General features: G+C 34.7%; 1 protein-coding gene across 2 annotated transcripts in view; it reads right to left on the bottom strand.

The window, feature by feature from the left end:
• Unc5c (unc-5 netrin receptor C) overlaps positions 1 to 13170 on the bottom strand; it is a 349721-nt gene that overhangs the window by 50506 nt on the left and 286045 nt on the right. The window contains exon 8 of one of the 2 annotated variants that reach the window (XM_047567130.1): positions 1952 to 2008. The exons of the other annotated variant lie outside the window; for it this stretch is intronic. Coding sequence (XP_047423086.1) covers positions 1952 to 2008 — 57 coding nt within the window. The remainder of the gene's footprint in view (positions 1 to 1951; positions 2009 to 13170) is intronic. 2 annotated transcript variants of the gene reach the window in all.

Here is a 13170-nt window from a genome sequence, read left to right as displayed (position 1 = left end):
ACAGTACACATATGTATCGCTATAACTTTTTCAGACATTTATTGCCTTTTTTATAGGTTAATTTCAAAAGCTATATAAAATGACTGGCCTTTCAGTGGGAAATTATCTCTGATTTCTTTTTCTTTTTCTCTCTGCATCAATCCACCCACTAATCTATCTTATAATTGGGCAGGATAACAGACCATTTATTATAGGTATATAAAGAAACTGGAGCTAAAACCATTCTAATCCATGGAGAGGGGGGGAAGTTTATTATTCCTTTCAGGTTAAAAAGTTTGGAAGGGTTTTTTTTTAATTCACTGATAGTTCTTTAAAAAACACTGTTATAAATACCTGGTGTGTTTTGAATCTGTATATTTATTGAACCAGAATATTTTTCTAAGAATCATTCCTAGTCATAAAATTACTTTCCATAGCATTCTTCTTACTTTTTCCTAAATCAATGGAGCAGTGGATAACAAAGAAAAGCAAATATTAGGAAAAAACATACCGGATTGAAGGATGTGTTTTTAGAAGGCCCAGACTTGGGGACCAGAGGTTAATGCTGGTGACCTTCTCAAAGTCCAGGCTTTTGATACAGATACAGTATTATTTCTGAGAACCCTGATCTTCTCATGGGGCTCTGTCAGAGATTTACATTTGAGTTTGACATTACAGGAATAAAATAAAGCTCTACAGTGCACTAAATTAGATAAAGGCCTGGCTCAGTGATCAGAAAGGCCAGAGTACCTCAGTAGGCAAGTAAGCATCTGAGCAACACAAGGTACAGTCCCTGGGGGCCTTTATTTGAGAGAAGCAAGAACAGGACTCCTATAAATTTTGCATGTTCCTTGGTGACTTGGGACATGTTTGATCCAACTGGAAAAGATGATAAAAACTGATAATTAAAACAAAATTAAATCTTTGTTGAACTACTTTGACATTGTTAAGTCTCTGGTTTTAGTTTTCGTGACTCATAAGAAATGCTCAGCAAAGCTAGCTAAAGCTGCTGCTCTGCTCATTACAAAAGAGTTGGTTCAATTGATACTTCAGGTGGTCAGAACCCAGCTCAAATTTTATGGTCAGTTTTACATACATGTATTTTTGGGGAGAGAGAATTTTCCAATTTGTAGGTCCTGTGGTCTCCTAAAATTTGAGGAGACACTACTCTTTCCTAAGACTCACAGCCACATGGTTTATATGGAGGACATAACTCATCCTTTCATTGGCCAGTGGCTCATGCGATAACCCACACTCTCCTGTCGTGGTATTTTTCATATGTTGGGAGTACAAATGAATTTGCTGTTGGAAATTGCTTCATCACTTTTAGCATTTCATATGTAAATGTACTGTGGAAGATTATGTTTCTTCTAAAAAATATTGTTCATTCTAAAGTTTGCAGAATACTTACTGTCCTGTCAATCAATCAGCATTGACATATTTTTTTTTTCCAGAAAACCAGTGACATCCTAAATACTCCTGACTATGTGAACACTGCTCTCAAAAGTGCTGACACCTCTTTGCTGCTGGGTTTTATCTGAAGCTTTGCAGGAGGATTCTGAACTCCAGTCAGAATATTATGTTGAAATCTTTAATGTTTTATTTTACCAGGCCATAATTACTTACTCAACATTCATGATTTCTAGCACAATAGGTCTGCATTTTCTCAACCTTTTCCCTTTTAGTATTTGAACCCTGCCCTTTATTTATATCAGCATGGTACATGATATGTTTTCTCAGTTACCAGACTCAAGCTTGGATGGTAGACTGACAGATTTTTAAATCAGGCAGAGACTTGAAATGACCCTTTCTTCTCTTCTGCATCAAAAATCTAATTTGTTTTTCATGTTAGAATATATTAGGCTCCTATTTCCTGTGTGCACATCTGTGATCCAAAGAAAGGCAAATTTGAACTGGGGGCAATAATGTTAAATGATTATTCAGCAACATAAAATCCAAACATCAAACTTACAAGAAAATCCATATTCATTCTGGGTTCTCTGTTCAGTTGAAATAGGATAAATGAAACCTTGAAAAGAAAAAAAAATGAAACAGAAATGGGAACAAAATCAAATTAATGAAGGAAACAAAATGGGAAGCATGAAAAATGGTTTAATTAAAAGAAAAGGAAAAGAAACCTGTGGTCCTTTAAAATTCTGGTTCAGTACAGAATTATGATTTTGCATCCCCTGTCTGCTCTGGAGCCTCACTAAGAATTAATAAGTAGGCAGATTGAATTTCAGAGCAAAAACTGGTCTCGAGTCACTAACTTTGGAGTGCTTAAAATCTTTCTTTTATTGAGCATAAACTCTAATGGATCTAATTTATTTCAGACATCAAGGGTCATTAGCATAAGGAAAATCTTTTTTCCTTATCCCTGCCATATGTTTTAATTCCCAGGACATAGTCAGTAAGGCTCTAAACAGTTTTTTTTTCTTCTGTTTTATTTAATCATAACAGCTCACTGTTGGTCTAATAGAACTCAAGGAGACCTGTCGTCATTGGTCAAAGGTTAAGTACCCATTTACTGAGCTGAGCTATGACCACCTCTCCCCACCACCTCAAATTCAATTTCTGGATTTTCCGTTGTTTCCTGTCCCTTTCATTTACTAGGAATCCATTAGGGATTGAGCAGTTTGTCAGTACAATGGAAACTGGATGTTTTTTATTTGAAATCATTTGAAAATCGATAGGGCCTAGAGGTTATAAGGTTATTTATTTTAGGGTTTCAAAATAATATTGTAAATTGGGGAAAATAACCTCATATCAATTGAAAATGCAGAAATAGTACTGTAAGGTTTTCTTTGTAATGTATTATAAAGTAGGAAACCAATAATTCTAATAACAATACTTAAAATGATAATAATGGGAAGTGGTGGAAAACAGGGAGAAAACAGGAAAAAAAAAAGCGCAACACAAAGTTTCTGAAATTAAAACTGTGGAAAATTTTTAAGTATAATTTACAACTGGTACCCACAGTTCTCCAAGATTCAATGTTCTGCAGCACATGAATTAATCAAATAACATAGCACCATTTGGATTAATCAAATGAAGATGAACAGGAAGCATGCAAATTAAATATTCCTAGTAATACTCAAGGGCAAAAAATATAGGAAAACTTCAAGAATCACAATTAATTGGTTCAAAATGAAAGGTCTGTAAAGCTTTAATACTAAAAGCAAGTCTAAATCATGCCTCAGGTAGCCCCTCTACAGTTTGCAGAACACTCTGCTCCTGCGAGCTATTTACCTATTTGGGAACTAATTCTGGAGAAACATGCAGCGCTACTTTAATGAAAGGAAGGCTTGCTGTAGCACAGATAGGTTTGCTATGAATTAATTTTTAATGCTTTATTTTAGAGCAATGATTGCAACCTCCTACTCAGTTTTATAAATATTATATTCCTTATTCTAGTTGTCTGAGTCCATGTATTAGGTTTGATTTTCATTTTTAAACATCTTTGCCTGGTAATAACCTTTTTCCATTTGTATTCTATGAACTCAATAAAAGGACATCTGGGATAGATAGAGGCTTTATTTTAGAAACCCAAAGACTTATGCCAAAACAAGTTCACTGCAAGAGGGGGAGACCAGATAACCATGCCATAGACTTGGAAATGATGCTGCTAAACAGAAGGAAATCAAAAGGCTTGCTTTTTACAGGTGAGAGGGCAAAGTCATGAGCATGAAATAGGACATTTAAAAATGTTCTAATGCTCACCTGGAAAATTTTGATAAGGACCCATGGGGACATACCTGAGAAAGCAGAAGAGTGACTCTTATAAGAGGAAAAGTCTATGTCCAGAGATAAATCATATGGCCTGAAACTTCTGCCCCCAGCAAGCAGTTCTGTTTTCCCTGCTTATATTGTTTTTTCCCCAACAGAATTACTGTTATTAACAGGCAGATCAAAGAATAATATAAAAAATTTTATAATTTTGATTTTAACTTCCACTTTCTCATATTTATTTAGGTTTGGATCACTCTTTGTGCCTTATGACATTTTTTATGAGACATATTTAATGCCAGGTACAGAAGACTTAGAATTAACTCATTCATTCATTCAAAAAATGCTCTTGAACCCTATTATATTCTGGGTTCTATTCTAGGTACCAGAGATACTTTTCTTGTATTCATGGAACTTATGTTCTAGTTTGATAGGAAATACACAAGGAAAATAATGGACATAATCATTTTGCATATTGAAAAAGTACTTTTAAAAATAAAGCACAAGATTATAATTTAATTAGAAATAAAGGGATGGCCAACTTGGAGAACAGGAAAACAAAATTTTCTTATTCAGATGAAATTTGAACTGCAGCTTAAGTGATGATGAGGAATCAGCCAGGTAAAGATCTGGAGGCAATAAGCTTCCAGGAGAGTGAGGGTCAGTGCAAACGTCCTCACAGAGAAAGAAAGTGGTTAGAGGGTAGGGAGCAAGGTGGGAAAGGAGGAATATGGTTTGAGATCATGTAGGCCTAGTGGCTCATGAGGAAGTTTCAATTTTATTCCAATGAAATGCAAATCCTGTGATTGAATCTAATTTTGAAAATTATCACTTTGGTGTCTATACAGAAAACAAATTACAAAAGGAGCAAAGTGACATAATTTTATGAACAATTTCTGTCATGTGTGACTTGGGAGATGTACATCAATAGGTGTATCAATATATTTGATGAAGTATTTACATTTCAGGTTGTTCTAAAATAAAAATACATTAAAAAAATCTCACCCACAACTAGTTATTTCTCATAACCAGTTAGGATCAATCTAGCCAAACTGCTCTTTTCCAACATGAGAAAATTAAAAACAGACCAGTATTAAGTGTGCTCACAAACAGCTCAACACCCCAATTTACTCTGTTATGGAAACACTGATAAAGGGTTTGGAAGGCAACCCTATAAAACTTTTTCCATTTCTTTCAAAACATTTCTGCAACTAGAGAAGTAAAACATCACTTAGGAGACAAGAAATCAGAGAAGAAAGGGATTACTGTTCCATCTCCTAAACCAGGGGAACACAGAATCACTTTCCAGAGTTTGTTTTTATGCTTGTCCATCTGATCCGCACGTCTCAGAACAACAGGGAACATTTTCTTCAGCTAATGAAGTGCACCTGCTGAGAGTAGTCCTAGCAATAATGAAAAATAACATCTCTGGGAGAACACAGTGCAAAATAATTGTTAGCGTCTCTCTGACAGGCAGATTCCTAAGTTAGGAATTTCAGTTAACTTTCCTGCTACTTGAAAGTAAGGCAGACTGAAAAAGCACTAGTACCATAGGCCAAGGTAGTAGAACACTCGTGAACTTGAGTTTGTTAGTCTTGTGAACTTCAGTTTGAATCCTAGTTCTGCCAGTTCTTTACCTGTGAGCACTTAAACTAATTCCCTTCTCTGAGCATCAGTTTTCTGATCTGTGTAAGGAGCTATGAATACTTGCTTCCATTGCTGTGGAATGGATAAATGAGATTTGTAAGGTGTTGGTACATTGCAGGCAATCGACAAATGCCAACCAGTTATATCTATATCATTATGATATACACTACTAAGCTACACCAAGAAGAAGGATTCTTAAGAGATATTATTTGTAGAGTTAAGGTAGACTATTATTTAATGAGTAACTTTAGGAAGTTTTTGAATTTTAGTTTCCCTAGTTATTACAGAGAAAAGGAGCAATATAATTTCTTAAGTCCTGTGTACTCTTATACCCTTTCTGTTCAAGGAGGTTTGTACCTGGCCTTTGTCACTTCTGGGAAAGGTATAGTGATATGGTTCAAGAGCAAATTTCCACAGTCAGAGTAAAAATTGATTCTAACAGGTTATCTCAACCAGGAGATACCACTTTTCCAAGAGGTGTTTGAGAAGGGGCAGGGACCCTGTTATTTGGATTGCAATAAAGTCTAGGGGTATTTAGTGAGGAGGGCCGACGATATGTCCTCCCAGAGATATGGGAGTGTTGCCATGGAAAAACTTCTGGGGACAGAATGCACCTCCATGGATGAGAACGTTTGGTCAGCTGTCTTGGACTGATAGGAGAAACACAGGCCCATGGCTAGGGGAAGGGCACTTTGGCCCCATCAGGTGGGAGAAGAGGGAGCCAACCCAGAGCTGTGCTCTATTGGAAAATTTGTTTTTTAAAGAGGAGATTTTCCTTACCTGGAGGCCTAGGGGCTGTAAGTTTGATTGTGGAGAGAAATGTGATGTAAGCGAAGACACAAACAATTGGAAAATAAAAGCGGTCATCTACAACAGTTAGTGTAGCAATCCTTTTGCTTTAAAGCGAGCTTAAAATTGCTCAAAACCTCATTTCAAGAGATGATCTTGTTTCGATCTTTTTCAGATGAGGAGACTGAATCCCAAAGGTGAGAAGTGATATTTTCAAAGTTGCACAAAGTTAAAATTCAACCAACTTAAATCGGTTTCAATCATCTCATCGGTAGTGCTGACCACCTGCAAGTTTTGCAGTGCCCCATACTGGGATGGTGCCCTTCATCCACACATGGTCATTTTCTATCTGATGGTGTTAAGGTGACTTGAGGAAGGACTTTTTCTAATTTGTACTAGGACATCCATCTATGAGACTAGGGGCAGCACTGCCTATATTTTTCAGCTAGTGTCTAACTATTTTAAAAGATCAAAGCTCATGTCCAATTATCTTTAAAAGGTAAGAAAACTTGCTCTGGTTTTATATCACAGTAAGTAACAACACATTTCCTTTATGTATGCTAATAGCTAGTAACTGTTAGTAATATGCTTGGAGTAGCCTGTTTAGTGGGTTTATATATGGGAAATAATCAGGAAGAATACCAGAAACTAAGTGTAAATCTCTATTTTCCCATTAAACAGCTAGTACTTTTATTTTTCTAGTCTTTAAAAAGTTTTTTTTTTAAACGTGGCATATATAGTAGTTGATAACCAAAATTAATCATGGTTTTATGATTAAAGGTTTAAAAAAGATAATACAAACTTTTTAAGCCATGAGTGATATGTTTGTAGAAAAAGATTATCAAGCAAATATGCCAATGTGAGAAATGTTATAACTTCTAGGCATCACCAGCCAGGCTTAAATCTGAGGTCAAGTCTAGGCCTCTATGATCTTGGAGTTATCACAGATCATTGACTAGAACTTCCTGTTTTAACCCTTTTAAACAAAGAGTGGTAAAGGGACTTGTCTAACATCACAAAGCTGGTGAAGCAGCAGAGCAAGGGTCAGATCTCAGCCTTTGGGCTCTAGCCCTGGACTATGTGAGTACTGGATTATGTAAGCATTCATTAGTAGATTTAATCAGGAGAGGTAAGGAAATTATACAAAAGGCTTGATATGTTCCTGCCTTCATTTGAAATTCATTGTTTAAATGAGGTAATGTTAATGATTTAGACTGAAAAATACCTCTCCATTTGAAACATTGTCATTGATATTCTTGAAATTTAGGCAGGTAAAACAGATTTTCTTCCTCAAATGACACAACATCCTAATAGTATCTTTTGTCTCAAGTGTGGGACAAGCAAACAGGTGCATCAAACCTCTTGGCCCAGGATAACAGGGGAAACTTGCTGAAACTATGTCACTGTAGATGCATGATAATCATGTTGTATTTGTCAGAAAATCCTATGGTAAGGAAAAATTTAAAGGAGAAACATCATTTCCAGTAAGGAAATATTTAAAGGAGAATCATTTCTTTCAAGAATGATACCATCGGGAAAAAGGAATAAATATCAATAACTAGAAAGACTACACATCATAGGAAATCTCATTTTAAAGCAATAAAATCTGGCAGCCACTTGCATCTGGCATTCCAGAGCCTGCATGAGAATAGGTTAAACATGATACAGATTTAGGGTCACATGTCGACTGTGGCACCTTCTTGTGGGCCCTGGGTAGGTTGTTTCAGTTCTATGCCTCAGTTTCTTCCTTAGCAGAACGATTATTAGGGGTTTATCAAAAACTTTGTAAACTTATTTTTTTCTCTCTTCTGGGTGTTAATTAAATTTAACTCAAAGTCGATTTTGTCTCAGTGGCCATGACAAACAGAAGACTAGAAAAGCCACTTGGCAAAGCCTGACATCAGTGCATTAAGGTACACAGGGAATAGGATTGAAGTTGAATCTGAAATTTCTTTAACTACAAAATGTAAGATACAGTAATTTTCTGTGCTATCCAAAATTTGAGAACCACTGACCTAAACTTATGGAATACCTAAAAGGAAAGTTTATACAAAGATGTCTGGGAATTAAAACTTCCGGTTGTTATATATATAGGTATCAAATCCCCAGTCAAAGTGGAGAGAAGTGAAGTTTTATAAGGTGTTCCATCTTGCCTTCAAAGTTTACTTGTTGTATTTCAATATAAAGCTGCTTCTATGACCTTAATACATATTATTTTAAGATGCAGTAAGGATTAAAAAAATTTTAAATATGCTCTAATTCATATTTTATACAGGGATGAATATTCAGGTTATGGATATGATATAACTCTAGTTTATATGTACATTAACTGTTTTCTATAAAAATTTATGTTTTAAAATCACCAAATATTGAGCTAGTTGTAGCCCTATTTAAATACTTCACTAGACAACCTCATAAGACTTTACCTTGCTTTATGAACCTATCATTAGAAAGCTTTTCATTCCCAATGGATTCCACCCTCTCCTTGACCTGTTGGCTTTGTCTTTCGTTTTACTGGCGATTTTACGCTAAGCTACAATGTGGTATTTTTCTTACCCCAATTACAATTTCTTCTGATGCAAATGTTCTTACTAAAACCTCAAGGGCCATTCAAAATAAACATGTCCAGGTTCTCTTTTTTCCTTTCAGGTCAGTTCTTATCTTGCAGACCCAACAGGGCTGCACTAATGATGTCAAAGGTCAAGTCTGTCAAAGACACCCAGGGTCGTTTATTATAATTTACCACTCTTCTGGGGGCTTAGTATTGATGGGGCTTAAGGAACTCCAAATAAATGAATACATAAATTCTAGGACATTATGGTGCACACTGAAAAGAACATTTGCTTATCACTGTTGTCAGTAGTCTAAGTTTGCCGTAGTTAATCTGCTGCCCTGGCCTTTGGAAGAGAGTTGGCTATGCTGTACTAAGAGGCTTCGTAGTCGTATTCCTGATAGTAACCAGTCACACTCTTATGAAAATGAATAATATATAATTAACATCCCAGTATGTAAAAATCTTATCTCATGACTCATAGTATGTACAGCATAAATGTCTGAAACCCATCAGTTCAGAAAAATCACACTCATACATCAGCTCTTCAAGTGTTTTCATGTAGTAGACTCCATCCCCATCAATGCTCTTAAAAAAAGGACAATACATTATTAAATCTGAAAGTGATGGTATTCATATCCCTCCATGGCAGGGAAACTATCTGATAGAAAAAGTAAAATAATGGAGAAGCCTAAAGTAAGGTGGATGAATCCCAGAATACATCCATCTATCTGTTGAACTTGTAGGCAAAAAGGTAAATGCAGCTCACACCCTTGTCCTGCCCACATGTGCTACCGGAGACACTCCTGCTTTGCTCTGTTGCTTTCATGGTGACCTTTCTTGGTCCCCTCAGAACTCTGAAGACCTTGCTTTTGTCTCCTCACACTAACCTATCTGGGGTTCCACAGGCGTTCATCAGGTTCCTGTGGGCTAAAGTTTCTAACCACATCCCTGCTTTCAAAAGCAGGAAAATGTTTTAGCAGAAAGGAAAAAAGCAAACCACACTGATTATACCGGAGACTGTCAAGCACTGTGTGGGGCAGGCAGTCCATGTACAGAATATTTATTTGCCAGCTGGGACACTATGTGTATCAAGAACTACACAAACACTGCGATGACATCAGCTTCTTCCAAACTACAGATAAAAGCACTCACTGTCTAACACTCACAATTATGCTTTCCTATCAAACTGCTGTGCTGACAAGAATTTCACTGGAAACTGACTAGCACCTTCTCAAATGCTTACCATGGGCGGTTATAAACACATCATTCTGAAGTTGGGACATGACGGTTTGTAAGGTTAATTATTTCCCCACAGTAAATGCACCTGAGATTCTGGGGACCCTAGTATGCAGCGTGTCCACACTGAAATTTACACATGGAGAGTTCTGCTACTTCCTCTGGTGAGAATTAATGGAAGATCTGTGTGACATGGAAATGTTTTAATGAGTAGAAAGTGCTAAATTTGCAGAATGCATAACATTTTAATTTCCCAAAGTCAGGGAGTTCACTGATGCAGACACAATTCTAGGCAGTTCTTGTTTGTAAATTGCAATTTTTAATTTGTCTTCTGTGGCATAAGCCCTTTTCAGCAAGAAGGGAGTAATTCTAAATTCAGATTTGAACGCTTACATATGCCTATGTGAATCTTCAAACCTAATATGGGATTAAAAGCTAAATTCCTTATGAATAGTTGTAGGAATGTAATAATCTAGAACATTCATAAATATAGATAAATCCCTATTTCTGAACCAACCCACATATATGGTCTTTGGGTTGCTATTTTCAAAAGGAAAAGGTAAGCATGGGTTAAACTATTACATCCAACCATGACAAAGTAGGTCTTACAACAAATTCATTACAAAGATTATCAAAGTTAAAAGTTATCAGATCTTCATAAAACAATTTTATGTTATTTGAACATAAACCCTAAATGTATTTGTTGGCTTAGCATTTTTGAAGGTTTCTTAAGGGTTATCTTATTCCCCTGTATCCCTTTCTATGTCCTATTCATTCATTCATTCATGCATTCCCTCTCTAACCCTCTCTCCCTCTCTCTCTCTCTCTCTCTCTCTCACTCTCTCTCTGTCTCTCATTAGAACTATTTCATGTAATCCTATTTTTTAAAAAAAACTGCAAAATTTTGGGGGGTTATTTCATATCATTTTTAGGGATAATAATAAATAAATCCAAATATTTTAATGGACAGACAGTCCAGTGGACTTTCTAATACTGCCTTCTGAATGAGATACACTATTCTGTAGTACTATTAAATAAAAACAGTGAAATTTGCGGTTAATATTTTCTTTGTCATACCAGAGTGATCAGACATGTGTTTTATTATTTTCAATAATATCAAACACTCCAGTCATTGCTCTTTCTTGTTCAATGCAATCCTTGCCATTTGATGTTCCAAAAGACTTTGGTTTTAAAAAAATGTTTACTTTCTTTTAAAAATTAACTATGTGCCCATAAACCAAAAATGCCCAACTTCTTTCTGGGACATTAATGACTGAAGGTTTCTAATTACCTTTTAATAATATCCTTTAATTAAATACTACCAATTTTTGGAAGTTCATAATTTAAAGGCACTAATATGGAAACTACTTTTTTAGGCCAAAAAGACTATATCCAGTGTGTGTGTGTGTGTGTATGTGTGTGTGTGTGTATAAAAACTATATAAAATACAAAGTGATATGTGTATGAATGGTCAAAAAATTTAGTGGAACTTCTGAAATTGCTTAAAGATTATGATCTTGTTTTATAAGTGAAATTACACAGCATCATGCAATGAATCTGATTTATCAAACAGTCTGAAAGTAAGAGGGTTGCAAGGACATAGTGATATGCATATGACAGGCAACAAGGAAATATTGTGAAACTATAATTCAATTCCAAATCCCCATGTCTTTAAAATACTTATTTACTGGCTATAAGTAGCTCTTGCCACCTAGGGTTTTATACAAGGGTTTTCTGCAAGTATTTTATAAATACTGTTCTTGGTAATCTAAACCATTGTGACCAAATTCTCAGAATAAATCAGTGATATTGCTCTGCATCAAATTCAGAGACCCCTGCTTCTAAGAGCATACTGTTGCTCTAGTCTATTGTCCACATGTCTTTTTAAAAATATTATTTATAATTGTAAACATAATGGAATACTGAATATAAAGAATGTATAGAATATAGATTTTTATATAGAAAACATTAATTGTACTCTGATAAGTCCAGAAATGCATAAATTTTATGGATCTTTTCCCTAAGTTTCCTTCTATGCAGTTATGACAAAAATATTATATACATCCATATTCTGCTTTTCTATGTGAAATACAAATATTTTAGTGGCAATATAATGTTATATTTTATGGGATTATCATGTATTACTTAACTATTACCTTAATATTGAACTTTGGGTTTAAACTTTTATAGGAATAGGAAACAAATACAATAGAAATATTTGGAATGTATATTCTTAGGTATTCATATTAATTTCTTTAAAGTGTGGTCATTCAAGTAGGATTACTGGGTCAAAGGGTACCATTTACCAATTTTAAAACTCTTGATTTACATTGTCAAATTGCCTCTCCAAATAATTATAGAAAGTTATATTCCTATCAGTGAAGAACAAGAGTTTCCATCTAACTACACTTCAACATTTTCCACTATTATGTATTTAAAATGTTAAATAATACTATAAGTGATTTTCAAGGATGTTGATGAAAATTTTCAATTATTTTATTTGAGGAAATGCATGGATTTCAAGATGTCTTGAACATCAATAGGCTGGCAAATAATTTCAAAAATTTTTATTCAGTTGAAAATTAAACATTCTAAAAACTATTATTATTCTTAGCATCTAAGAAAAATAATTCTGTGAACTAGAACTATGAGCAAAAACAATATCTAATATATGTTACTTAGTCACAATGGGAAAGAGAATTAAATAAAGAATGGTCCAATTAGATAGTTAAGGCCATTAACTAAAAATTTAAAGATAAATATTGTTAAGCTCTATTTCCTAACTTTTAACCTTTCTTTGCACTTATGATTTAAGTACACTACACACACTTAGTATAAAATTGGATTTTTCTCTATAACTTTTGATTTCCTGTACAGGTGAGTTTAACTCATCTATACTGTGGTCCCAAATATATGTAGATTTATTTTTAGCATCTTATTTACTGTTCTCCTCCTCCTCCTCCTCCTCCTCCTTTTTTTCTCCTTAAAATTTTAATTTTGAACTTATACATTCAACTTTTACATTTGTCTTAACATTTTAACTGAAACACTTGAATCATTAAAATTTAGTGCAAATAACAATACTATTCTTTTCCTGAATAGTATGTGAAAACTGGAAAATTCTTAATTGAGACCTTCCCATGTGTGTGTGCACAGTTGAATGTACTTTAAAAAGCCAGTTCTTATTTTTATATTTTTTGCAGTTTATTCAATGAGAGTTTGTGAGTGGCGAATACTCT

The sequence above is a fragment of the Sciurus carolinensis genome, chromosome 10, assembly GCF_902686445.1.
Source record: "Sciurus carolinensis chromosome 10, mSciCar1.2, whole genome shotgun sequence".
NCBI lineage: Eukaryota > Metazoa > Chordata > Mammalia > Rodentia > Sciuridae > Sciurus > Sciurus carolinensis.
This window is presented reverse-complemented; position numbering and strand designations above follow the sequence as displayed.